This window comes from Peromyscus maniculatus, chromosome 3 (genome assembly GCF_049852395.1).
Source record: "Peromyscus maniculatus bairdii isolate BWxNUB_F1_BW_parent chromosome 3, HU_Pman_BW_mat_3.1, whole genome shotgun sequence".
In the NCBI taxonomy this organism is placed as follows: domain Eukaryota; kingdom Metazoa; phylum Chordata; class Mammalia; order Rodentia; family Cricetidae; genus Peromyscus; species Peromyscus maniculatus.
In genome coordinates this window covers 112160992-112188824 of record NC_134854.1, presented here as the reverse complement: position 1 = coordinate 112188824, position 27833 = coordinate 112160992, and the positions used below count along the sequence as shown (strand labels likewise).

General features: G+C 43.9%; 1 protein-coding gene across 1 annotated transcript in view; it reads left to right on the top strand.

The window, feature by feature from the left end:
- Positions 1 to 6331: 6331 nt before the first annotated feature.
- Chchd6 (coiled-coil-helix-coiled-coil-helix domain containing 6) overlaps positions 6332 to 27833 on the top strand; it is a 212837-nt gene continuing 191335 nt past the window's right edge. Inside the window, exons 1-2 of the mRNA XM_006994771.4 lie at positions 6332 to 6516; positions 26885 to 27122. Coding sequence (XP_006994833.2) covers positions 6430 to 6516; positions 26885 to 27122 — 325 coding nt within the window. The 5' untranslated portion in view covers positions 6332 to 6429. The remainder of the gene's footprint in view (positions 6517 to 26884; positions 27123 to 27833) is intronic.

Sequence of the window (27833 nt, the reverse complement as noted above, 5' to 3'; positions counted from 1 at the left end):
CCCAGGTCAAATGGTGGAGCTGGACACAGGGTCAGTGGCCAAAAAGGAGTGCTGAATTTTTGGTGCACAAACTTAAAAATGCAGAGAGTAATGCTGAACTTAAGGGTTTAGATGTAGATTCTCTAGTCATTGAACACATTCAGGTGAACAAAGCACAAAAAATGTATCGATAAACTTACAAGCTTATGGCCAGATTAACTCATACGTGTGCTCCCCCGGCCACATCAAGATGGTCCTCACTGAAAAGGAACAAATTATTCCACAGTCAGAAGAGGAAATTTTACAGAAGAAAAAGGTATCTCAGAAGAAACTGAGGAAACAAAACTTACGGCACAGGAATAAATTCAGCTTAAAATAAATGCAGATCAAAGGTTAAAAAAGAAGGAAACTCCCTGGCAGAGAGTGTGGTGATATATTGTGTGCCCTAATAAACTTGCCTGAGGATCAGAGGACAGAACCAGCCAGGTTAGGCAGTGGTGGCACACACCTTTAATCCCAGTACTGGGAAGCACACACTACTTTAATCACAGGAAGTGATGTCTGGGCAGAGAAAGGTATATAAGGCATGAGGAAACAGGAACTCACTCTCTTTAGGCTGAGGATCTCGTAGCGGTAAGAACTAGTGGCTGACTATTCTGCTTCTCTGATCTTTCAGCTTTCACCATATATCTGGTTCTGTTTTTTTTTTTTTAATTAAAAAATATCATTTAAGATTTGAACAACATCTGGCATCCAACTTGTGGGACATGAATTCACAAAAAAGCCTCTTGCCTGTGGCCTTGCAGGCCCTGGCTCAGGCCTGAGTTGCATACATGGGAAATCTCCAGCCCATATGGGCTGGAGTCCCTAACCCACTGGCTAAGTTTTTGTTGCAGCCTCTCTGCATCAAATTCCATTAGTTTTTTGGTCTCCCAAACCCATAGGAGTTAGTTGCTTTCTTGTGTTCCCTCCTGCAGATGGCTGGCTCTATGGCTTCTTTTCTCCTGGTGTGTTGTGGGCTTTCCCTGTCCCCATCTTGAGCTGCTACTACACTAGATAGCTGCGTTGAAACCATCTCAGGCTTCTACTATTCTACACAGAAGCAGTCAGCCTCACATCTGAATTGTCATTGTCAGCAGATTTGGTGAGACAATTGGGATTTCTTAAACAGAGAAATTATTTTAAAGAAAGTTTTTTCCCACATTAAAAAAAAATGGGAAACGTTTTTTACAATGGAGGTCGTTTGGTCTCTGTTTGATAGTACATTAGACAATCTAAAAATGGAACAATTAAATGAGAGGATAATTAATATAGGTGGGATAGATGTAATATCAATTATAAATATTATTTGTTTGATCTTTCTGTTTTATCATTTAAAAAGTTGGTTAAAGTGAGTGCCAAGATAAAAATTTTAGAAAAAGTTGTTAAAACAGATCATAGAGATATTCAGACCCAGACAGAGGAATTTAAAGGTGAACCAATCTCAGCATTGCATTATATGATTACAGAGAAACAGCCTAAGGCTTTCAAACAGCCAACTTTATCTATCCATTAATCTTACAGAAACTGCCAAATGCTCAAGGCTATGTAAGAGCTGACTGGACTCATGAACAAATGTTAGATTTGAGGAGATTCAAAGAAGCTATAGTGTCATATGGTATGTATTCCCTGTTTGTGAAGCAGATGTTAAACTCATAGTCAACTTGTAATAGAATTATCCCTTAGGACTGGAGAGATTTGGTTACAGCTGTCTTAGAAGCCAGTCCCCAATTATGATAGAGGACCTGGTAGAAGGATGAGGCTAAGACCATTGAACAATGAAGTAGGGCTAGAGGCTTGGAAATCTCCCAAGATCAACTTCCTGGAGAGGGAGATTATGATAATGTAGAAAGGCAATCTCTATATGATGACCACACCCTAGTTTTATGCCGAATGGCAGCCTTAAATGCTTGGGACAGAATTGAAGAAGTAGTAAAGAAAATTGAGTCATTTACAAAAGTTATACAGGGCCCAAAAGAAAACATCACTGATTTCTTACAAAGGTTGTCTTCCTCAGTAAATAGAATGATACCAAATTCAGAAAGCTAGACAGATAATAATTGAATCCCTGGCTTTTGAAAATGCTAATGCACAATGCAATAGGGTAACTAGGCTGTTAAAGGCAAGATCAGCACGCCTGGAGAAATGGATCCGAGATACAATGAGTATTGAATCTCATGACCATGATGATACTTGGATAGGAGAGGTGATTTCCAGAGGTTTGAAGAAAAATAGTAATGTCAGATGTTTCTGTGATAAACAAGGTCACCTAAAAAGGGACTGTAAACAGGGCATTTGTAGAAATAATGTTTTCTCAAGAAATAATCCCAACAGAATGCCCCTCCCTTCTGGACTATGCAGAAGGTGTGGCAAAGGCAGACATTGGACTAACAAATGTAGATCAACAAGGAACAGACAAGGTAATCCTTTGCCTTTGCCATTGGGAAACTCCTTGAGGGGCCTCTCACAGACCCCCATGTCAAATTCAGTTCAGTCCTTTCCTGCCATCATGGAAGAAACTGCTTCCCAGAGCAATTAAAGAACCTAATGCCTAATGTAAAAAAATACTGCTCTGGATGATAGAACAGCTTAGAAAATAAAACAAAAATTTAAGGAGAAACCATAAATCAAAATTGATAGATTTAGAACATCCCCAAAGTTAGGGTTGGAGAAAGGGTTTTTTTGTCCTTCGGGAGAATGAAGGCTAAGGAATCTGAAGAACACTGGAAAAATGAGACATCTGAAGGAAAAGGACAAGTCATGGAGAAAAAAATGTCCCAGGAAAAAGATTTTCTGCAGTGAACCACGACCACACCTAATAGTGACTTTTACGTCTCCAAAAAGATGGTGGGACCCCACAATGACGATTCCATCAGGACAATGATAGCACCATTAAGCTGACAAGCATAACCCAAAGATCAGCTTCAGACTACAAACTGCTCAGGACAATATTGAGATGGCTAGTTGAGATAATCTAGCTTCACAGACTACTCAAGCAAGGACTTGAGACGAGCCCTGCATTTTCCTATTATGTAGAGACTGGACAACAAATGATAGAGCTACCTCTCCCAGGACTTGACAATTAATCCACAATTTTTTTTTCAGAACCCCTTAAAGATACCTTCACCCTCAGACAGCAGGAAGTACTTTCAAGAACATGATGCCCACACTCCCGAGAGGTGGGGTGGGTAGTTTTTGGTCCTTCAATGAGTTACAGATAATTGTCATTGTTTGGGATGGTTGGTTATAAGTTGTTAATTGTTAATGGTCAGGAAAAAAGCTAAACAAAGGAAATTAGATTCTGGGTTCTTGTTTAAAAAAAAAGAAAAGGAAAAAAAGAGGATATAGGTATGATAAAAGGTAGATTATTGAATCTACTCTCAAAAAAGATGTAGAAATGATAAAGAGAGCCGGGCGGTGGTGGCGCATGCCTTTAATCCCAGCACTCGGGAGGCAGAGGCAGGCGGATCTCCATGAGTTCGAGGCCAGCCTGGGCTACCAAGTGAGTTCCAGGAAAAGCGCAAAGCTACACAGAGAAACTCTGTCTCGAAAAACCAAAAAAAAAAAAAAAAATGATAAAGAGTAGGTTGTTGACTCTACTCTGAAATGAAAAAGGGGGAGGATATAGATATGATAAGATAAAAGGTAAGTTATTGAATCTACTTTTAAAAAGCAACTGCTAGTTTTAAATATTTTACATTGGATTGGATTTTTGTATATTGTATACAAATTATGTATATCAATACAAATTTGATATTGATTTTCTTAGAAAATACTGTATATACATTCCTACTGTTGTTTAAGATATTCTACCTATACATCTGATTTAACAATGCAAATTGCTATTCCTTGAAAGTTATTAGAATTAGAACCAACTTATTAGAATATAAAGAAATGCAGGTTAGTATTTAGTTACCTATTAGAATTGAACTTGTAGTTAGTCAAATTAGGTTTGTTTTCAAGGTCAAACAGTGATATATTTTAGATAGACAGGTCATCTTCAAACACTTCAGAGAGCTACAGAATATGGCATTTAAGATGTTTTAATAACATAGATTCTTTTTTTTTTATGACAATGAAACATGTCTGTTCCTGGTAGCACCAATATACTTCAGAGAAGATAATGGGCATTCAAGAAACTCCATATGGAGTTTACTTTCTCTGTGGCAAAAGTTAGCCACTGGGCAAGAAAGTGCCTTTCCTTGACTGCTGATTGTATGCTTTCCAAGATGGACAAGCAGGACACAAAAGAAAGGACTGCTGAACCTTGCCAAGACAAGGTAGGAAAGCCTTTTAGAAAATCCTGCTTCACAGATGAGTCTGTCAGATATGCTAGACTTGTAGGCTGAAGATGGATGCCCCAGTGTTGCAGAGAAACCTCTGGTGACTGTCCAGGAAGCCAGCTATTTCTGTTGTTTCTCATGTTTTTTGGAAGTCGCTTGTTTGCACTTCCTGCTTACTCAGTTAATATTATTTTCTTCTCAGGTCTCTGAGGGAGTTGAAGACTAGACAGTTATAGTTTTCCTTGTTAACAAATTCAGAAAAGAAACTCATTAAAGAGGTGTAAAGTGTATAAGTTTGAAAGATGTCAAAAGATAGTTTTTGGTTGGAAATACAAATTAGGATAGAAAGTGAATTAGGTAAAACATTTTGACTCACCAAGATAGAATAAATAATGGAGTTTTTTTGTTTGAATTTGTCAAATGTTAATGGACTGGACATTGTTAATGTAATTCTTGACTATATATGTTGTATATACTTATTGTATATAGTTTTTCTTATATTTGTTATAACCTTCTTTTATTATTTTGGACAAAAAAGGGGAAATGTGGTGATATATTGTGTACCCTAATAAATTTGCCTGAGGATCAGAGTATAGAGCCAGCCACTAGATTAGACATAGAGGTCAGGCAGTGGTAGCACACACCTTTAATCCCAGTACTAGGAAGCACATAGGCCTTTAATCACAGGAAGTGATGTCTGGGCAGAGAAAGGTATATAAGGCATGAGGAAACAGGAACTCACTCTCTTTAGGCTGAGACTCTCATAGAGGTAAGAACTAGTGGCTGGCTGTTCTTCTCTGATATTTCAGCTTTCACCATATATCTGGCTCTGAGTTTTTTTTTTTTTTTTTTTTTTTTTTTTTTTTTTTTTTTTATTAAAAGACCATCTAAGATTCCAACAAGAGGGGACAAGATGGCTGCCTATAGTACCTATTGGCATAACAAGATTATATGGCCTTATAAAATTTGTTCTATGCTAACCAAACAGGTATAATTTATAAATAGGCTATTAATCTTTTGGTGCATTACAAATTTTATTTCCCCCCAGATAAAAAATGCTAAGACCCTGTCAATGATTTGACAGGATCATAAGAGGAGAATGATGAACCAGCCTACCTTTATCTTAGGCTTCAAAGCTATCTTATAGTAAAGACAAACTAGGATAATTCCTGTTTATGATTTAATCTCTGTTTTTCAAGGATTGGGCTATGCCCCACCTGTAACCTTAACTACAAATGGTTCTGTACTGCCTGTGCCAGGAAACAGCAACCATGCTTTTGTTTCAAAAGGTTATTATGACTATCTGCTGTTATGATCATCTTGTTATGACTATCTTATTAGGACCACTTTTCCAACCATATTTTTATTTCACAAGAGGTGCTTTTATAACTCCAACTATTTGCCTGCCCAACCTCCCATTTGGAAACTCCCTACCCCTAAGCTATAAAATCTTTATCTTCCCCATGTCCAAGTCTGACCTCTTGAACCCTGCCATAGGGAGAGCAGTTTGTGTACACAAAGGCCTTCTTATGGATGACTACACTCATATTTAGGTCTCAAATGCTCCCCCTATGAGGTTACCATGATTTACTAATTTGTCTCACGGCATTACAGTGCAGTTTCCCATGTACTACATTAAATTCACTTGTGTTTGGAATTTGTTTCCTTCATGACTGAAGCCTAGGAAGGCAGTTCTCCCGGGGGAGGGGGGGGGTAGGTCGTTGCTCAGTACTTGGCAGCTGAGTACTTCTTAACTTGAACACAGACAATGGACAGTTGCCTCAGCATCCTTGCTAGTTTCTTCTCAGAACACGACCTTTGCTTTGCTTTCGGGACAACATTTATAAGAAACCTTGACCTTGCCTCAGTGTCTGTTAGGCCCTCCATCCAATTTTCCAGCCCAAAGGACCTCAGCCTCTGAGAACCACGCCCCCCCCCCCCCAGCCTCTTATGGCGCTAGAATGCTAGACTACAACTCCCACAAGGCAACGCGCGCTAGCAGCAGCAGCCAATAGAACGCGGTGTTGCTGGCCTGTGTCCCGAGTGAAGAGCGTAGGGCTCTGAGCGGCGTCGTCCTGGTTGCTGTGGAGCCGGCTCGCGTGGCCGTACGCCCTGCACGCCTCCTGTCATGGGCAGCGCCGAGAGCGCCGAGGCCCGAAGGGTGTCCTTCGAGATGGATGAGGAGGAGCGGGTCCGGGTGCTGCAGGGCATCCGGGTGAGCGGCGCGGCGGGAGGGCGCGGGCCCGAGGAGCGTGTGGGCGGGAGCGGGAGCCGCCGTTCGGGGACCAGATAGATGGGGGAGGCCGCTGGCACCCAGGGGCAGCCGGCCGCCTCAAGTCGTTTTTCCACTGCCTTGACTCTCCGGTTTCCGGATGTGTTCCGCACTCCACCCCATCTCGACTGGCGTGTGCGTCTGGTTGCGTGTGCTGTAGCACTTCTTGAAGGTGTTCCTCCATTTCCAATCTTGATCACGTGCCTTCGTGAGGCCCCCACAGGGGGGAATTTTAACTACCATATACCTCATCCACCCTTTACCTGAAACCTTAATAGTGAGTGTCTACCTTGTCGAGGAGGAGGGAACACCTCACTTGCTTTTACAAGGTGTCCTAGTGCCCCCTGACCTCTGCATCCCTTCCCTGGCCTGTTCCTCACCTTCATACATACTCTTATTTTGCCTCAGGACCTCCTTGTTCTTCCCAGAAGATCCCAGCTGTTTGATGTTTCTTCAGTTGTTAATCTGGCTGTCATCATGTTACAGCTCAGATGTCATCGAAGAATCCTTCCTTGACCACAGAGTCTCAAGCAGCTTCCCACACCACTGTCACACGTTTATGATTTTCACAGCACTCAGCACAGTTTGAAACAAATTGCGTTTCCCGTTAGAGCTCTAGCTGCTTCCTTGGCTGAAGTTCTTGTGTGATTCATGACGTTATCCCCAGAACTTAGAAGAATAAAAGCTCCTGTTTTAGTGCAGAATGGCAGCCCTTTACAGATACTTATTTTTCAACAGACCTATGAGAAGTAGAATTGTTAGTGCCCTCCCCCTCCCCGTTTGTTTTGGGATAGGGTCACACTATTTAACTCGGGCTGGCCCAGAACTCCCAGATCTGCCTGCCTCTGTCTCGTGAGTGCTAGGATTAAAGTCACACACCACCACATGTGTGGTCTCTGAGCCCATTTTGTCACTTAAGAGGTGCTATTGGCCTAACTTGTCCAAGGTCTCGTAGTTAACAAAGCAAGAGGCCCAGTACTGAAGTAGGTCAACTCCAGAGCTGTTTCTAAAACCTCTGTGCTCTGCCTCCTTCTATACCTGTGCATGACACATAGTGCGTCCTTGGCGAATAGTTAAGTGCTTACATGAGTGAACTCAATGAAATAAACCAAATACTCTGAGTTGAGTCTAGGTGAATTAGAGAGGAGGTTCAGAAAAAGGCTTCCAGGAGTCTGACATCTAAGCTCCTTAGTTGTGTGACTTTACATGAAGGAGTTGTTTATTGAGTTTCATTTGCCCCGCTTGAGATAAAAGGGGGCAGGTTATCCTGGGTACTACCAAGGAAACTGTGGAGAAGACATGCAGGATGTTTTGTCAGGGCCTCTCAGAATGTGCAGCATATTAGGTCCTGCCCAGGTGGTATTGGCTTGGGGCAAGAATTAAGTGGGAGAAGATGGCTTCTGTTGAAGGCTGAGAGGTAAGAAGTTGAGGTAGAATTGAGGAAGATAGCCTTGGCTCAGGATATTTTTCACCTTTGTCACTGGGTCTCTTGTTTGGGGGGGGGGGGCGATGCAGGCCTGAGTCTTCCCAGGTTTAGAGAAGTACCATTGGAGGCGACTCTGACATTTTTTTCTTGTTCTCATAATAATTCTGTAGAGTAAAAAGTCTTTAAAATCATTTTCTCTCTTTTTTTAAAAAAAATTATTTTTGTGTGTATGTGCACATGCTTGCTTGCTTGTATGTGTCCCACATGCATACAGGTCCCCAGGGTGGCCAAAAGAAGATGTCAAACTCCCTGAAACTGGAGTCACAGGTTATTGTGAGCTGCCAGCTCTGGGTGCTGGGAACAAAACTCAAGTCCTCTTGAAGATCAATAAGCGTTTTTAATCACTGAATCATCCTTCCACATCCTAGTGTAAACAATGTAAAGATAGAAAATCAAGCTTAGAGATGCTAAGGCCTTCCTAAGGCACCACTTGAGTAGCATTTGGGACTAACTAAGATCTATCAGACTTCCTCCAGCCTGATGATACATGTTTTGGCAGCCTGAAATTTTGACTTTGCTTCTGCCTGGCCTGACAGGGATGCTAGTACTCTATTTAGTTTACAGGTAATTAAACTGAGTGGAACTTCAATAGTTGTTAGCTTCCTTTTATAGTTAATCTGGGAGACTAAATGGCTTGTCTAGGGGTAGTCAGTGAGGTGCTTGGCCCCATGTTGGGAAAACCATGTCCAGTGTGCCTGGTTTTAAAGAGGAAGGTGGAAGAAAGGACATTAAGGTAAAGAAATACTTGGTGAAGGGTCTGTTGTTATTAGTAGTTACTTGAGGGTTGAGGAGTTTACCTGGTCTTTAGGCAGATAAGTAAAAATCAATAATAAAAATTTTAAAATCAGATCAATAAAGCAATTGCTCTAGTGAACATATGAGAAGTCAATAAGAGGTAGATTCCAAAAGAGAATGTCTGCCCTAGCTCTTTCAGAAGAAATTAAGTATTCTTAGAGACCACTTGTATTTAATCCCTGGGGCTTGATCCCAGTGCTCTTGTTTCCTTAAAATCAAGTGTTAGGGCCTTGCTCATTTGCATGTGAATTTGAATACATTTACATAGTGAGTTCAAGCCCTAATTCTGTGGAAGGTAAAAGAAATTTAATTAATGCAAAATGCTGCAATTATATTCAACTCCTGATTTCAGAGCAAGCATGCATGAAATACATGAAGATTGTTTCGGTCAGTACATTGAACCTCACGGTCTTTTAAGAGAAGGCAACAATGTCTTATAAATGCCTATTTTTTCTTTTCCACCTGTATAAGCTGCCATCCTAGTAATTCAGCTGAACTTGGCTGATTGTTGAAATTCAGACTCCTCATAGTTCCCAAACCACTTCTCCTTTTCAGCTATTCACCTCCTATTGCACCACACACTTCAGGAACCCACTTATTCAGCCGGGTGCCTGAGCTCATTCCAGCTCATTCCATCCTTCTGGCTAGATAAACTTTATCATTACTCATTACACCTATGAGGCAGATTCTGGACCACTGGGGAAGGGAAATACGATGAAAGATTAGTCAGATACACAGGAGACAGTCCCCAAACATTCAGATGCCAGGGAGGCTACTTGCCAGAGCACTACCGGAGCCGCTCAGCGATGCTGCCAATGTATTATTTACCTGACACTGGTCTGGTCTTACAACGATGAGGAACAAAGCCAGGTGCTCTGCCATCTTGGAGACTAGAGAGAAAACAAAAAGGCAAAACATTTAAAAGCTTTAGGTTCTGAGAAGGAATTAAAAGCGTGCAAAACTTATATTTGTTTGAGGTGGGTTGTTGAGAAAATGCCTCACTGAGGAGATGACATAGATTAGGTATGACCTGAGCTAGCCCTGGGAAGAATACATATGTTTACTGTGCTAATGCTGTGCCAAGTGTATTAAGGACATTTCTTCTGCACATGCTGACCTTGTGCTGTGTCATTGTCCTCATCCATCTTAGAAGTCAGATGTCATTTGAATCTCACAAAGGAGGAGGCCGGTTCAGCAACATGAAGTAACCCAAAGGTCATACAGTGAATTAGTGCAAGACTTGGCTCAAGCTCTGACTCTGAAGCAACATTAGAATGGTTGGCCTCCGTGAGGGGTGAAGATGCTTTACAAGGCTTGCCATGTGACAGGATCAGCCTGGGCCCTGGATGCCAGGCAAGGCTGTGAACACGTTAGTCTGGAGGCCACATTGCAGATCTCTAGTCAGGAGTGGCCTTCAAGGGTGATGTCGATTTTTGTTTTTCTCTCTCTCTCTCTCTTTTTTTTAAACTGTACTGAGATGTATTTTAAATGTAAATTTACCATTTCAAAATTTTTTAGTAAATGTACAGGATTGGGCAGCTGTCACCTAATCTACTTATAGAACATTTATGAGATCTGAAAGCTATCTTGTGTCCAGGACACTCCCTATTGCTTATCCCCAACCCTGGGTGACAATTATTCCTTTTTCCTCTGTAAGTTTGCCTTTTTTGGATAATCCGTGTAGGTGGGTTTGTGTATTTTAGATGCTTGGCTTCTTTTGCTTAGTGTAATTTTTTTTCTGTAGTGTAGGGAGGGATAGAACCCAGTCTTGTGCATTCTAGGCAAGAGCTCCACTACTAAGCCACACCCAGCTAAACTTTTTCTTCTTTTTCCTTTTTAAAAAATTTTATGTGTATGAGTATTTTGCCTGCATGTATATCTGTGTGTCACATATGTGCAGTGCCCACAAAGGGCAGGAGAGTGTAGGATCCCCTGGGACTGGAGTTCCATACAGTTTTGAGCCACCATGTGGATGTTGGAAATTGAACCCAGGTTCTCAGAACAACCAGTTCTCTTAACTAATGAGCCATCTCTCTGGCTCCTGCTAAACATTTTGGGCAGTGCTCTGTTGTGGTTGTTGTTGGTCTATGCCTGTCATGTGAAAGTTTTAGTTGCTGAAGGCTACTATATTGTATGGATATATAGCGTGTTCATTTATTCAGTCATTGGTGGACATTTGTATTGTTTCCATTCTGAGCCATAATGAATAAAGCTGCTGTGGACATTTGTTATTGTTGTCATTTCCTATAGCTAGAAACCTGAGAGTCTATTCTCTGGGTCATTCTTAAAGGGTTAAGTTTAACTTTTTAAGAAACTTCTAGGTTGTTCCTCACGAGACTATCCCATTTTCTGGTGTTACTAGCAGTACCTGAGTGTTCAAGTTCATCTCCTTCCCACATTTGTTCTTGCTGTTGTTTGAATTGTAGTGACTAGAAGTGCTGTGAAATAGCACCCATGTAGCCCTTTGAATTTGTGTTTCTTTAGTAAGGATTCATGTGCATCTTTTATGGGCTTTTTTGCTGCCCACATACTTTCTTTGGTGAAATGTTTATTCAGGTCTTTTCCAATTTTAATTGGGTTGTCTTTTTTAATCATTGAGTAATGTTTTCTCTTTGCTGGATCCAAACCCTTTCTTACATTCTAATTTGAAGCTTTTTTCTTCCAATATGTGGCTTGCTTCTGTTTTTATAACAGTCTTTGAAGTGCAAGGGTTTATAATTTTAAACTTCAAAAACCATTGATTGTACTTTTGGTATTGTCTTTAGGAAAACTTTGCCTACTTTAAAGTCATGAAAATGTCTTCCTTTTTTTTCTACTTAGAGTTTTATAGTTTTTGCTATTTAGGTCCATCATCTGTTAGAGTTAGTTTTTGTGTATGGTGTATATGGAGGTAGTTTTAAAATTGAGATTGACAAAATCATCCTAGGAAGGACATAGTAAGTACTTGGGTTTTATAGACCAGAAAGTCTATCGTAACTGCCCAGTTTTGCCATCAATGCATGGGTATACCTATGTGCCACTGAAAACCTGTGTAGGACGTCAAGTGGTGGGTTGGACTTGACTCAAGTATCAGTTTGCTGAACCCTGAGAAATACATATTTGTTTTTTGCTTGAGATACTTATTTACTATACTGTTTGTTGAGAAGACTTGTTTTTCCCACAGAGTTACTGTGGAGCCTTCATAAAATGCATCGAGTGAATAGGAGGTTATTTCTGGATACTCAGTTCTTTCCATTGATCCCTGTGTCTGTCTTTGTGCCTGGTCCACTCTGTCTGGATTGCTATAGCTCCATAGTTTCAGAAGTTGGCAGTACAACACCTCTGGCCTTGTTCTTCAAAATTGTCTTGAACCTTCTGCATGTGTATGTACTACATTTTAAGATTAGTTTGCCAACTTTTGTACAAAGAACTCTGTTGGGATACTCCACTTTGGGGAATTGCTATTTTTGTTTTTGCATGTGAATGTGTGTACTGTGTGTGCATGGGTGATATGTACATGTGTGCATGAGCTTGTAGAGACTCAAAATTGACTGTAGGTTCTCAGTTGCTCTCAATTTTCCTATACTGAAGCAGAGTCTCACTATGAACTTGGCACTTGCCATTTCTAGCTAGTCTGTACAGTCACCATACCCCAGAATTCCCTGTCTCTACTGGGAATACAGGTGGCCCCCATGTTTCATTGGCTTTTATGTGGGTCCTGGGATTCCAAACTTCAGTCCTCATGCTTGAGGGGCAAGTGCTTTATCTCCTGAGCCATCTCCCCAGGCACCACATTTGTTTAACAGTGGCATTGCCTGCCTGTGGGTATGAAAACTGTCTCAGGTTAGTATGTCTCCCCTCATTTTCCCAGCAATACTTTTGGCTTTGAGTGCACAGTAGTGCGCTTCTTTCCTTCAGTCTATTCGAAAGGGTTTTGTTCTTTTGGTGTTATTGTGAGTGGAAGTATTTTTTTAATTCTATCATTGGGTTTTCCTTTGCTTGTATGTAGTTGATTTTTGCATATTGATCTTGCAGACTGTTTAGTTCCTTTAAACTTTTTTTGTTGATTCCTTAGGATATTTTGTGGTTAAGATGATGTCTGCAAATGACTTTTTACTTCTTCCTTTCTAAGTTGGATGCCCACCTCTCTCCTTTTTTTTTTTTTTTTTTTTTTTTTTTTTTTTTTTTTTTTAGATTTATTTATTTATTATGTGTACAGAAGAAGGAGCCAGATCTCATTACAGATGGTTGTGAGCCACCATGTGGGTGCTGGGAATTGAACTCAGGACCTCTGGAAGACTAGTCAGTGCTCTTAACCTCTGAGCCATCTCTCCAGTCCCCCCCCCCCCCTTTTTTTAATCTTCATGTGCATGCATGTGCTCAGGTTCGTGGTGAGTGTATGGAGGTCAAAGGACAACTTTTGGGAGTTGGTTATCGGTTTCCAGTTTGGGTCCTGGGGATTGAACTCGGGTCAGATTTGTATGCCAAGTGCTTTTATTCTCAGCCTTGTTGCCAACCCTCTTTTTCTTATTGCACTGGCTGGACTCAGCAGTGTATGTTGAATGGAAGTGGTAAGAGTAATGTCCTTGCCTGAGGTTAAGGAGAAAGCCCAAGTCTTCCCTTGTTAAACATGGTAGCTGTAGATTGTGTGTAGGTTCCTTTAAGGGTTTGGTGCTCTTATTTTTTAGTCTGTGTCTCCCTTTCTTTCCAGCTCTTGTGTACTGTTTATCTCTTAGAAATTCTGAGAGGACAAAGATTAACTTGTAAAAGTTGGAATGTTTGGTTTATTATGCTATACATTGTGGATTTCAAACTTGGCTTAATGAATTGACAGCCCTTATCGAAGCTGACACTGGCTGCTGAGCATGAGAGTCATACCTTTCCAAGGCCTTATGGACTTATTTCACATTCGTGCAGCAGATTTCTTTTCACCATGCTATTGTCAAGTGTTGAGCTTGCCTCCTTCGATGTCCCACATCTGCTGTAATCATGTTATGTATTATCCTCTTTCCTTGTTCCATGTCTTTCTTTTGTTCCTGATAGATGTTACTCTGTGTTTAGGCTCATGTCTAGTCTACCATGTCTGTTCTCTGGTTGTGTCCTGTGTCTTAGTTTGACTTGCTTAAAGTCAGTGAGATAAACCAGCGATCTAGGAAGACCTGGACAAAGGCCTTGACCCTGGAGAGAGACAGATAGGATGTAGCATTTCCATGCACCCATTTAGCACAGGTGCATTCCAGGGTTTGAGCATATGTCCCCTCCAGTGTTTTTCAGCTGTAAAGCTCTTCTTGACTTGTGAGTTAGATGAGTATAGTTTGATGGAGCCACAAAAGGAAATGCCAGCTCGGAAAGCCAGGAGATAGCAGCTAGCTTCTCTTCCACTTTCCAGTGAAGGCTGTCTGGGTTAGAATGTAGAGTCCAGCACACAGTGCTTTAGTGCACACTGTGCCCCAGTCCCTGGGCTAAGTGCTCCACATGTGCAGTTCTGATTAATGCTCTGACACTAGTCACATATCTTGTGGCTAGTTGTGAAGTGTTGGAAGAGCGAGTTCTGTTGGGAGGCAGAGCACTTTAGGTCTTTCTGTCCTTCCTTACCTGTGGAGGCAGAGGATATGAAGGCCCAGACTTCTCCTTGGTACCCTCCCTCCTGACTCCTAGTTCCCAGATTCAGAGTGTATGAGATCACAGTTGAGGACTATGCACACAGTTTGAGTTTTTTTTTTTTTTTTTTTTTTTTTTTTTTTTTTTTTTTTTTTTTGCTTTTGATCCCTGTATTGCCAGTAGTAACATTTAAACAACATAAAGAGATGCAGGGACTTCCATCTGACCTTCTGAGTTGGGGGTGCTACCCTCATGTAAGATGAAGTTTTGTAGTGCACCTTAACTGTGTCACAGACCCCCCCCCCAAAAAAAACAATGTAGATGTAGGAGTGGTTGTTGGAAGGCTGATACCTTCATTTGGGAAATAAAGGTGTAGCTCTGGAGGCATCCTTGATCCCTGAGGATGGCAAGTCCTGCCATTCGGCAGGGAGAGCTCTGCTCGCTCTTAGTATTTCTGGGTTTAGGATGAAAACTGCAGTTTCTGTCTGTGGTGCATAATTTTAGTTGTCAAGAAGAGAGAACTTCAGTTGAGAATTACTTCCATCAGATTGGCCCATGGACGTGTCTGTGTGGCATTTTCTTGATTGCTAACCAATGTAGGAGTGTGATGCTGAGTGGTAGAATCCCTAGGCAAGTGGGCTCTGGGCTGTACAAGAAAGGTAGTTGACCTTGAGTTGAACAAGCTAGTAAGCAGCCTGCCTTAGTGCTTCCTGCCTCTCCCCTGCTTGAGTTCCTGCCCTGTCATTTGAAATAAACCTTTTCCTCTCTGGGTTGCTTTTGTCAGAGTGGTTTATCACAGCAACAGAAAGCAATCCAGGACACTGCTTTTTTGCCTAGGTCTGACAGATGCTTCAGAGCGTTTTTCTGGTTCTTCCCTTTGCCCCTCCTGTACCTCAGCCCCAGTCATTCTCTACTATCCTCAGTCATTAGCTGATAACTTCTGGAGTCTGAGTTTCCAGCCCAGAGTGGCTGTTACAAGTGCCTCTTTATGTCCCCTTGTGAAGCACATGTTGTGTGTGCATCTAATTCACTGTCCACATGGGACCTACCTGCACCTGCCTCTACCTCCCTTAGAAAGGGCCTGCTTCTTAGGTTAATGGCTCCACCTTCCCGCCCCTCATCTGTAAAGTCAGCAGTCACCCTCACTGCTTTTTTCAGTCTTTAGTGACAAGTCTTGCCAGCAGTTTCTGTTTCTCTGTCCCTTGTCTTTACTGCTCTTCCCCGAACAGCCTGTGCTGGGATGGGTCAAAGGGCCTGCTTCTAGGCAAGCTCCCCTGAGCCACATCTCCAGCCCTGGTCTACTGCTTTCCTCCTCAGCTCAGGTCCATACCCTCCTCTCCATCTGACTTCTGGGCAGCTTTCTGTCAAATGGTTATAAGACTCAGGGTCAAAGGAGACAGACCAGGGAAACTTCATCCCTGTGCCCTGGTTTGTCCTCCTCTTGGAAGTAGCGCATTCCCATTTCTTCTGTCAGACTGTTGAGAGTCAGGGCTGATTGTGTCACTGGATTCGCCTCTGGGTTAAAGGCCTGTTGCTGTGCCAGACTCACTGGGAGCTCCATGTTCTGCACCCTTTCATGCAGCTGGGCTGTGGCCAATACTCTCCTGCTATGCTCTGCACTGTTCCTGGTCTGGCCTGCGGCTCCATCCTCTGGATCAGTTTTTCTTCTCCCCCTTTGATTGGCTGAATCTCCTTCTCCCTTAGGGATTGCCCTCTGTAGGAGCCTTTCTCAGTGGCACATGCAGACCCTCTCACTTCCTACTAGTTCCTGCTCTGAGCCAAATACGATCTCTTACTTGCCCACTCCCTTCTGCCTGGTGAGCAGGAGTCACTTAGATATGGCTCAGTGTCTGCTACAGATCAGTGTGATACTAGCTGGATAGGATTTGAAGACATTGGCTGTTTTTTTTTTTTTGCCCCCAACCGTGAGCCCAGAAACTTTATGTTATTAATAGGTTTGAATTAATTGCTACCAATTAAAAATTGGGCGACTTTACATAATTTGATTCTTAGCTTTTTTGGAGGGGGAAAAACATTGACAGTCTGGTGTCTTTCCGTATGGCAGCACTTTGTGTGAGCGACAAGGCGGCTGTCCCCTTTTGCCCTTACCACTGTTCCCACCACAGCCTTACATGATTTGCTTTTCTTTGCTAGGCCTGTTTTGTTTGCTTCGGTCACCCACCTGGTCCCAGCAGGCAGGCAGCTGTGTGTACTGCACTTCGTGTCATGTGCCATGGTTGGTGTCGGAGGTCCCCGAGGGCTTTTCTTGTCCTGACATTCTGGGATTTACATCTGTGCTGAGCAGCCGGTGGGTCTAATTTCAGCCCATAAGAAGTTGAAGGACTAGGAATGCTGTCTCCAAGGCAACAGCCCCAGTAAGGAGAGGAGTCTTTAGCACTGCAAGATTAGGCAGTGCCTCTTCAAGGGCTGGGGTGTCTGGGCCCCAAGAGCTTGACTCAATGAGATGTCAGGTAAACTGCTTCCTCTAGAGATCAGCCAGTTGACACTGCCTTGGTGCACAGCTGATCCAGTGCCTCTGCCCACAGGAGCCATGGATCCAAGCAGGGAGAGGGCACAAAACAGATTTGGTCTCCTACTTGTCTAGGTTTGCACAATGCCTGGCACCCATGAGACCTTGGAAAACATGGTACTGCGTGGGAAGAACATGGTCACGTAGGCCTGGTGGGCCTGCAAGCCACTTCTTATCCCTAGTGACCATGGTGACACCTCTCTTGCCTACAAGAGAGCTGACACCTTCATGAACTGCCAAAGCTGCCTCCACATTGTGACTTCTCAACTGTGTCTAGACAGTAAGATTTGTGAGGTTGAAAATGCACTAATTTTCATATTGACTGCTTGCTGAATTCCCAGTTACTGCTCCTCCTCTTCTGGCTCCATAAAGCTCGTCAGTGGAGGCAATGTGGCTGCAAATTCCTGAGTGAGCCCTTGCATAGCATGGTTTTCTCCCCTCCAAGGAGTACCATATTCCTGCCTTCCTTCCCTCTAGGGAGCACCATGTTCCTGCCTTCCTTTGTACAGGTGTCACTATTATTGATAAGGTTCAGTTTGAGTGTTGGTCTTAGCACTTAGATCATCTGTGATCATGGGTGGCTCTCCAGCCTCCTTGACTGTTTTCTACTAATGTAAAATAGCCATGCACAGAAAATGCATTTAGCTAGAACCTGACATGTAGCGTGTACTCAAGGAGTCCCTGTAAGGCACAGTGCTTTTTCATTTGGGTCTGATGCTGGGGTTTGTCTGCCTTGAGCAGTGGTTCTCAACCTTGGGTTGTGAACTCTCTCAGGGTCAAATGGCCCTTTCACAGGGGTTACCTAAGACCATCTGTATATCAGATATTTATATTATAATTCAGAACAGCAGCAAAATTACAGTTATTAAGTATCAAGGAAAATAATTTTATACTTGGGGTCACCACACCACGAGGAACTGTATTAAGGGGTCACAGCATTGAGAAGGTTGAGAACCACTGCTCTAGAGTAACAACTTATAGAATGAATTTTTCTCACTCTCTATATAAAGGGGATTTATTAGAATGATTTACAAGCTTTGGTCCAGTTAATCCAGCAATGGCTGGCTGAGAACAGAAAGTACAAGCATCTAGTAACTGCTCAGTCTACAAGACCAGATGTCTCAGCTGGTCTCGAGTATATATACTAAAATCCCAAAGAAGCAGCAGACTCTAATGCTAGTGAAGGGATGGACTTGCTAGCAAGGCAAGGACAAGCAGCAAAGAGAAAAACTTCTTTCTTTCATGTCCTTCTATAGGCTCCCAGCAGAAGGCATGGCCCAGATTAGATGAAAGGTCTGGACGAAAGGTCTGAATTAAAGGTGTGTCTTCCTGCCTCAAGATATGGGTTAAAAGGAGCTGGATTAGAAGTGGATCTCCCTATTTCAAATTAAGCAAAAGTCCCTCACAGGTGTACCCTCCATTTTGGGGTTTTGTTCCATATGTCATCAAATTGGCAACCAAGAATAGCTAGTACATTGCCCCTTTCTGGAGTTTGAGAAGTGACCTCCTTTCTCCAGTCTGCTCCTGGGCTCTCTCACAGGGTCACTCCCTGATTTCTTCCCTGTGTGCAGTCACCTGTTTCTGGAGTGGCAGAGGGTCAGAGCTACTTGGATGCATTCGGAACACTTTTCACATTGGCTGTTCTTGGCTCGGCAGTGACACCTCCTTCTTTACAGCAAGCCAGGCTGAGAGCCTCACTGACATCTTTTCTCTCCTCCATTACTTTGTGACTTTTTTCTTCTTGCAGAATGCATCTTATTTTTAAATGCCAACTGTTCACAATTTCTCGTGAATCCTTTCAGACTCTCCCCAAGCCTATATACAAACGTGCTCTTTCCTTTGGCTTGTGCAGTGAGATGTGTTGTATATGCTGTTGTGTGAATTGCTCTTTCATTTGTCTGTGCCTTCAGACAGGTCTTAACTAACTCTCTCCCTTAGTATCTTCAGTATCCATTCCCTTGTCCACTGTCCAGCAAGTACACATCTCAGCCTCCACTCATGATCTGCACCCCTGTGTTGCCACACTTCCTCCATGCTTTCATTATCTTAAGTACCTCTTTCTCCTTTGCCAGACTCTTTTGTGGAAAGAAAATCCTGGCCCAGTCCCTTTCAGAAGCTGCAGTGATTCCAGTTGATAGCAGAATAAACTTTAGCTTCTTGTCCTTCAGAAGCCTCTCAGGGGGAGCCCAGCAACCCTCTGTACCTTAATTTTTAAATATACCCACCAGTAATCTTTGTGACTGAACCTCAGGACCTTTGCATTCCTTCCCTGTGTGTCTTTGCTTGTGCCATTCCCAGCTCTGGCAGGCCACCCTCCACCCCACCCCTGATTGCAAAGTACATTTCTGTTCTTCCCTGGATGTGAGTGGGATGTGTTCAGGGCCTCATTTAGGCATCTCCTCGGGAGCTGAAGCTCCTGGGCACTTAACTGAACTGCTTGTGTATCTGTAACTATGTTCCGTCTGTCCTTCTCACCCCTATCTGATGACAAGCTTGTTGAGATGTTGATAGTGAAGAACTTGGCGTGCTTCTTTGGTTTGGATGTTGCCTCCAAGGCCATGTGCTGAAACTTGCTTCCATAGTCTGTGGTAGTACTGGGAAGTGGAGCCTTTAGATGGTACAGTGTAAATTCCTTGTGGAAGGAATTTAGGGCATTGGAAGTGTGCCTCTGAAGGGGTTGTTGGAAGCCTACCCCTCGGTCTTTGCTTCTCAGCTGCTCTGGAAGTGAACAGGCCTTACCCTAGTTTTCTTTCTGTTGTGATAAAATATGGATCTAAAGCAACTGACACTTTCAGGTCTCAGTCCGTTATTGAGGGGAAGAAATTAAAGCAAGTGCGTGAAGCAGGAACTGTAGAGGAACATTACTTGCTGGCTTGCTCATAGGCTCATGGTTAGCCAGCTTTCTTATATAGCCCAGGACCACATGTAGGGATGGTGCTGCTCACAGGAGGCCGGGCCCCCTAAATAATTAGTATTTAGAACCCCCCACCCCCACCCCCCAGACATGCTCACAGGACAATCTAATCTAGGCAATTCCTCGGTCTAGGCCTTTTCCTCTGTCAACTTGATCATAAAAGCTAAATAGGATAGACTTCCTTTGCTAGGATGTACTGAGTCACCCACTATAGGCTCAAAGCAGTAGAGCCAGGGACCATGTGTTGAATGAAGCCATGAGCCAGAATAAGCCTTTCCTCCTTTGAAGTTTAGTATCTCAGCTATTTTGTCATGGTAATGGGAATCTAACTAATAATACTCTGTTGCATGCATGCAGTGTTATGTACCCGAACCTTTACTACATGTTTAATTTAGCAAGTGTTTTAGCACCTCTAATGTGCCTGGGGACTTTTTCAGGCATGGAGGATGCAGCTAGATCAAAGTGGAATCCTGGCTGCCTTGAATGGGGCTTTGATTCTGGTGATGGTGCACAGGGAATCAAATGTGTATTGTGTCAGATTGGGAAGTTCTGTGAAGAGAAACCAGGCAGAGAACTGAGAGAGTGGGGAGTGGAGGCAGGGTTTTGGTTGGGGAGATGTGCTAAGTTTCCTTTTTGTTTAGCCCACTCTGGACTCCATTGTGTTCCTTGTTTTCTTAGCTGTTTTGACCCCTCAGTTTACTACTGCCTTCCTGCCTGTGACGATTGTCCCAGGGGCTGTTCAGCATTGAGGGCTGCATGGCCAGCACATGTCTTCTTGCTCTTGAGAACGAATAATCCATTGTCTCAGGACAGAGGAGGGCAGGCTAAAGCATGGGCCCAGGAGACCAGTGGCCTGCTCTATGGAGGGGTGGCTTCTTCACCTGCTCTGCACCTTGATTACCAGGGCTGGGAGCTGGGTGTGGTGGGAGGAGGAGTGAGGAGGCTGTGGTGAGTGCCAAGTGGTTGCTCCCTGGTGCATTAGTGCATACACTGTACTTCCTCTGACTGATCTGCAGTTGGGTTAGTGGATGCAGCTCATCTTTCACACTTCTGTTGGGTATTTCATTTGGTAAAGCAGCACCAGTTCCCCACAGTTTTCATTCGTGGGGCGGCCACATGACTTGCCCAGACTATGTAGCTATTTGTCCTCTCTTAGAGAACTGTACATTTGTGGCTGCTCTTGGGTGAAGGTAATGTTTTGGTTCTGAGGATCTGGAGGAATCTGGGTTTCTAGAAACATTTGTGATGAAGGAAGGGGTGAGGTCTCGGTTGTGACTCAGACTGAGGCCTCAGTTCTGGCCTCCTGCAGTTGCTGTCTGGCCTTCCTGCTTGCTGTGTGCCTTCCCACACACCACCACCAGGGGACTTAGAAGAGGGCTGTATGGCTAGAGGAAGTAAGAAAGAGGGTCTTCGTGGTCTTTACCTCACACTGGGGGACTGTGGAGGTGCCAGCCAAGCGTGCCACAGTGGCCGGAACAGACCCCTTTTCCTTAGTCGTGTTATGACAGCATGAGTGCAGGTCCGGGAATCAGACCTGGAAGTGCTTTAACTAGAACCCATCATTGTCGCCTGGTGATTCTGGATGCTGTGGGAAGAGACTTGTGCAAGGCCAGTAGAGCCTGGGTATGCCACTTTTCATAGTCCCTGTGCTCGATCCTTTCATACACCTGTGCGTGCCTGGCATGTGTCTGGCCTGGACTGTAACTGGTATTGGTCTGGTGTGCGCCAGTTACATTGAATAGCTCACATTGATGTTTTCTTTGTGCAACTGCTTTTTGCAGTTTAGTCCTCCGTGAAGCCCTGAAGCCACCACTAATTATCTCTCTATCACAGAAGAAGAAACTTAGAGATGAGAAGGCCCTTGCCCAAGGTCAAGAGGCTAGTCAGGAGCTTAGATGGAATTCAGACTTGGGTGGGGCCTGCTGCATGGCATTTTCTCCCGAGCTGTGTTGAAGCCAGCAGCCTGAGCATACTCCTATCTTAGGTCAGGAAAGGGAGGCTCAGAGATAGAAGGAGATGCTTGTCCCTTGCCACAGCTCTCTGCTGGCCACACTGGACACTTTCTGGCCAGCTCTGGTGGAACAGCGACCAGAGGGCTGGTGGCACTGAGCACCCAGCCCCGTCTGGCTCTGGAGGCCTCTGTTCTGGTTCTGTTGGTGCAGAGAGCACTGCCCAGATGGTGTTTATTCTCGCATGACTACTGTGTGTGTGTATTTGTTGATTAAAAATATTACTTGCTGTATTTTGTAGCAACATTAAAAAATATTACGAATCTCTTACCACCAACAAGAACTGTGCCAATGTTTTCCTTAACCCCTCACTCACCAAGCAGCGTGGTTCTGTTGATGCCACCTATGCCAGGACTGGCAAACCAGAGCCTGTGACGCACCCATAGTAGCCCTCATCTTGACTTCCTCTTACCCTGAAGTCAGACTTGACCTCTTACCCTGGTCTGCTCTCCCCTCCCCCTCAGAAAGAGCCCTACTGGTAGTGTTTTCTGATTTCTGAATTTCCGTAGTGGAAATACTCCCTCCCAGGGTCAATTTCAAATGGCTCTCATGAAACCAATCAGTTTGCTAAATTTTCTGAAAAATGAAAAATCAGCTTTCAGGAGCTTTTTCTTGAACAGTGGTAGATGTCCACATTTTCTTTCCATCTTGCTATGTTCCCACAGTGGAGGCTCCCTGCAGGAATATTCTACTCAATATACCCTGTCTGGCCTTAACCTCAGCATGTGGCTGGTTCCTCTTGCTCTGAGCTGACCTTCACTTTTCTGATTGTGTTCAGGTGCTATAGCTCAGAGAAAGAACAAACTGGCTGACCTCTGTAGGCTCTTTCCCTCTTCTGGTGTCAGCACACTAATGTGTTACCTTCTTACAGGTGTCTCTTTCCTTTTCATTCTTACCCATGTTCTTCTAGGAATGTGAGAACTACACTCCTATGTCTTCTTCAAGTCCTAGCTCTCATTCTTTCCTACCAGTCAGGACAGCAGCCCCTCACTCTTTCCCTCATCCTACATCCCTAGCCCAGGCACTCCCTGCCACACTGCTCCTGTGTCCTGTTTCTGTAAGCCTTCCTTGAACTTCCTGCTTTGCTCATAGCATTTACAGTTGTTTGGCTCCTCACCCGAGAAGCTTCTTTGTATGTGCTCTCAGGCCCACTTTTGTAGCATGTCCTCCTACAAGGATAGGTGGCAGTAGCCTTACTCTCTCTCTGGCTGCCAGTCTCTCCTTCCCACTCATAGTGGGATGCATGTTAGACCCACCTCCATGACAAACTGCCAAGGCACTGTAGCTTCTCTTGCCTGTGCTGTGTCTGCCTTTCAGAGCCTACCACTGGAACATGTCTTTTTGCGGTTTCTGAGGGACATCCTTCCTGGGTTGTTCATGTTTTTGTTTGCTCTCTCTATGCTATGAAATATGATCAACATGATGTACAATTTATTCCTAGCACCAGACTACTGATAATCCCTTTTGTGTGTCTGGAGAATTTCCTGGATGAATGGACCATGTAGGTCTATGTCATACAGGCTATGGTCGTCTATGTCTAGCTTCTTTCACTTAGCATGTTTTCTAGGGTATGCATCAACATTTCATTCCTTTTTATTCTCAATAGTATTCCATTGTATAGATGTTTTTATTTTACTTATTCATGCATTAGTTGAACATCTGGGTGGTCCCTTTTGGCCACTGTGGATAAGCGCTTGTGAACATCAGTATAGAGGTATGTGTGGGGTTGCTTCCTTTCTCCTTGGCTTGTCCTGGGTGTTCGAACTGCTAGATCATATGGTCAACTCAATGTTTTAACCTTTGGAGAATTTTTCAGACTCTTCCCTGTCCTGCCTGTATTGTTTTATACCCCACAATGTAGGAGGCTTCTGATCTCCCTAGCTTTGCAACACTGTGTGTGATGTTTGTATTGCAGTTACCCTGATGGATGTGAAGTGTCCTCTCAGTGTGCCTTGATTTTTTATCTCAGTAATGACTGATAATGTTAAATTATCTTTTCATGTTCTTCTTGGCCCTTTTTTTCTTTTTGTTATAGAACTTTTCTGTTCAGATCTTTCCTCCATGGTATTAGCATTGGGTTGCTGTGACCAAATACCTGAGATAGTTAAGGAGATTTTACTTTGGCTCATGAGTCTGCTCCATGACCTTTGGTTTCATTGCTCTGGGCACTGAGAGCGGCACATCATGAGAACTTGCACCAGAACAAATTGTTCATAAAATAGGAAGGAAGGTGAGAACAGAATGGGGTCCCTTGACCCCTATGAGGGCACATGCCAGTGACTTAAGGACCTTCTACTGGACTCCACTGCCTAAAATTTCCACCACCTCCCCATAGTGTCACCCTAAGGACCAGCCTTCAGCGTGTAGGCCTTTGAGGGACACTGAGTCAAACCACACCACTCTCTTTCAGTTGGACCATTTTTATTTTTATTGTAAGTTGTAGGAGCTCCTTGTATATCCTAGCTACAAGTCCCCGGTTAGGTATGATTTACTAATGTTTTATCCATTTTGTGGGTTATCTTTTCAATTGCTTTAGAATGTCTTTTGATAAACAGAACTTTAATTTTCATGAAGTCAATTATCCATTTAATTGGTTGCCTTTACTTTTGGTGCCACATCCTAGAATCTATGCCAAAACACACGTCATTCAGTTTGCCTCGGTTTTCTACTAGGAGTTTTTTTTTCTTTCCTACTTTCAGATGACTGATCTGTTTTAAATTAGTTTTTTCATGTATAGTTTAGTGTGGGGCCCAACTCTGTTACTTTGTGTGTGATACCAGGTTGGCTATATATTATTACTGATGAGGTTACTCTTTGCCCATTGAAGTATGTTGGTACCTGTGCCATTGCTAGTCTGTTTTCTGCTACTGTGTTGAAATACCTGAAGCCAGGAACTTTACAAAGAAAAGAGGCTTATTCAGCTCCCAGCTTTATTTTATTTTGGTTTTTCAAGACAGAGTTCTCTGTGTAACTACCCTGGCTGTCCTGGAACTCATTTTGTAGACCAAGCTGGCCTCAAACTCACAGAGAACCACCTGCCTTTGCCTACCTGAGTACTGAAACTAAAGGTGTGTGCCATCATGCCTGGCTTAGCTCCCAGTTTTGATGGCTGAGAGTTCAACAGCACAGGGTGCTAGCTCTTGTGAGGAATCTTCTGACTGCATTACCTCAAGGCAGATCACAAGAGTGGCAGCATGTTAGAGAGACATCACATCTCAGACAGAAAGCCAAAGAGTGGAGAAGGGTAATGGCTGTCCCCATGCCCACTTCTTACAGGTCCCATCACCTTCCAGCATGGCCACACTGAGGACCAAACTTCCAACACAAATCCTTAGGGACCAGACTTAGCCACATAACCCTTTGAACCATCAGTTGGCCATAGACATACAGATTCATTCTGGGCCTTCTGTTCTCTTCTACTGATTGGTGGGATTGCCCTGTATCATCAGTTATTTGATTTTTATATATTTTCAATTATTAACATACTCTTTAGATGTCAAAGAAATTATTATTTCAAGAAAAAAGTAAGGCATAAACACACATACACATAGATTCACAGAAACACATATACATATATACATACCTTGCTTATTTCCTCCCCAGGGCTTTGATGAGGAGCCATGTGGCCTGCCCCTCTGAGCAGAACCTATGTGCAAATCTGTGCAGAGATGTGAAAATTCACTGTGGGTTTGTGTTTGTACATATGCATATTCAGTTTAGTTAGACTTGTTTGCATCTTGGTAATTGGTATCTTTTTACTGCTTTGAGTAGAGTCCTGAGGCTTGCTAGTGGCCAGCAGCGTGTCGTGCTCCTTCTGACAGTGCTTGTGTGTCTTGTCTCAGTCTTCTTTGGTGCCTCTTGGTGATTCACACAATGTGTGCGCTGAGTTCTTTAACCCATTCCCGCCTGGATGTTCATACCCTCCCACCCCCCACCCCCACTTTGGTTTTTAAAGACAGGGTTTCTTTGTTTAGCTGTGGCTGTCTTGGAACTCTCTGAAGACCAGGCTGGTCTAGAACTCAGGGATCCACCTGCCTCTGCCTCTCAAGTGCTGGGATTAAAGGTGTGCACCACCACACCTGGCCCTGCCATAGCATTTTGGTTTTGTTTGTCTTCCACTGAGCATCCTAGCACAACCCTGTGCACACAGGGGACTGCTTTCTTTCCATGGGTATCTGGAAATAGAACTGCTGATTGTGCCTTTTGTCCTGAAGCCATTTTTAATGTCTTCCCCTCAACTGTGCTTTATGATAGCCTGTGAATGTTAGGCACTTAATAAATATTTACTGAAGTGAACTCTTAAGGGTTTTTATCTGGGATTTATCTCTAGCTCACTACTTCATCTATGTAAACTGTTTTATGACACCCTCATGCCCATTTTACTTCCTTTGAAAAGAGTGAGCATTTCAGTTACCAAGGCTTCATTAGGGGAATCAGGTGAAATGAATCAACAAGTATTTTGATTATCTGCCCTGTGTGGTGACTAGAGCAGGTGAAGAAAGAGTGTCAGTGCTGCAACTTTCCACACACCAACAGGCCAGGCCTGCAGAGGCTGTGGAGGCATGCTGCTTCCTTGGCATGCATTGCAACAGCGGGTGCAGGGAGGGGAGAGCTGGTGCTTCACCTGAGTGCATTCGAAGGCTCCTGGGAAGGGAACACTGAACTGTCCTGAATGGACCACCGATGATAGTCAGAAGTGACCAGTGGGGTTTGTGAGGTTGAGAGGGTCAGGGAAGTAAGGGATGTGAGTCATGGAACCCCAAGGGTAGGGTGTGTGTAGAGGATGACAAGATGGGAGAAAAAGCTGCAGAATCCAGTGGGGACTTCTTGGGATAGGCTGGGAATTCCAGTGGGCTTGGCACTAGACCACTGTGAGAGGCTTTTGAGTAGAGTTATATTATTGGAGCTGGTCGTCAAAACTTCATTCAGTAGTTCCAGGGATGAATTTCTAAGGTTTCTGTGATGTAACTTTTCCTGTTACTCACTTCTTCCCAAAGCTGTCTGAAAGTGTGGTGAACCGCATGAAGGATTCTTGCCAGCCTTCAGCACAGCAGCAGCCAGCTCCTGGTCCTGGTTCTGCGCCCCGTGCTCCTGTGTCCACAGTCTCTGCACCAACCACTCCTGCACCCACCACCCCTACATCTACCACTCCTGTGCCCTCCAAGCCTGTGCCTATGGCTCCTCCACCTTCTTCACGTGGCCACCCAGAAGGCACCTCTAAAGCCCCTCAGACAGGTATGTTGGGGGAGTGGGAACAGAGGCTGTGAGAGATTTGCCCGGCTGCGGCTGGGCTTGCCTTTATTCCTGAGTGATGAGAGTCACTGCCTTCTGGGACAATGGCACTCCATGCAGCAGACACTGTCTGGTGTGGTATAGGCTACAGGTGTGGGCCAGACTGTTTGCCTCACAGTGTTCCCATGACTGCACATGTAAAAGATGAGGCAGAAGGTCATGGTCTGACAGTTCAGGTAGGGAGTTGTCTGCTTTTCAGGAGCCAGAAGACGCAGACTGTCACTCAGCTACAGCAGCTCTACCCTAGCTGCCAGTCAGAGAATAAAGTGTATGAAAATGGACCAGTGGGGTACCTGAGTAGTGCTGCTGGCACCAGCCTCAGCCACCCTGATCTGACCCTCCCAAGACACCCTGGCCCCTGTGGAGCTGGCACCCATGCTGCTCTCCTGTACTCCTTTCAAACAGTTGCTTGGAGCAAACACAAAGAAACAAAAAGCCTTCAAGAGAGGCCCGCAAGGAATACTGGAGTCAGGGTTCTCAGAAGGCTTTGGAGTGCTTGCTGTTGTAGTTAACGAACCCTTGTGAGAATATGGTCTGTTACTTGAAATTTGATGATTTGTTTTTAAACAAGCCACTGCAGAGGGGAGACTGTGCCCTGGGTGGGAGCTTTGGTGTGTGGCCTCAAGTTGCTGCTGCCCTTCATACCCATCTTTT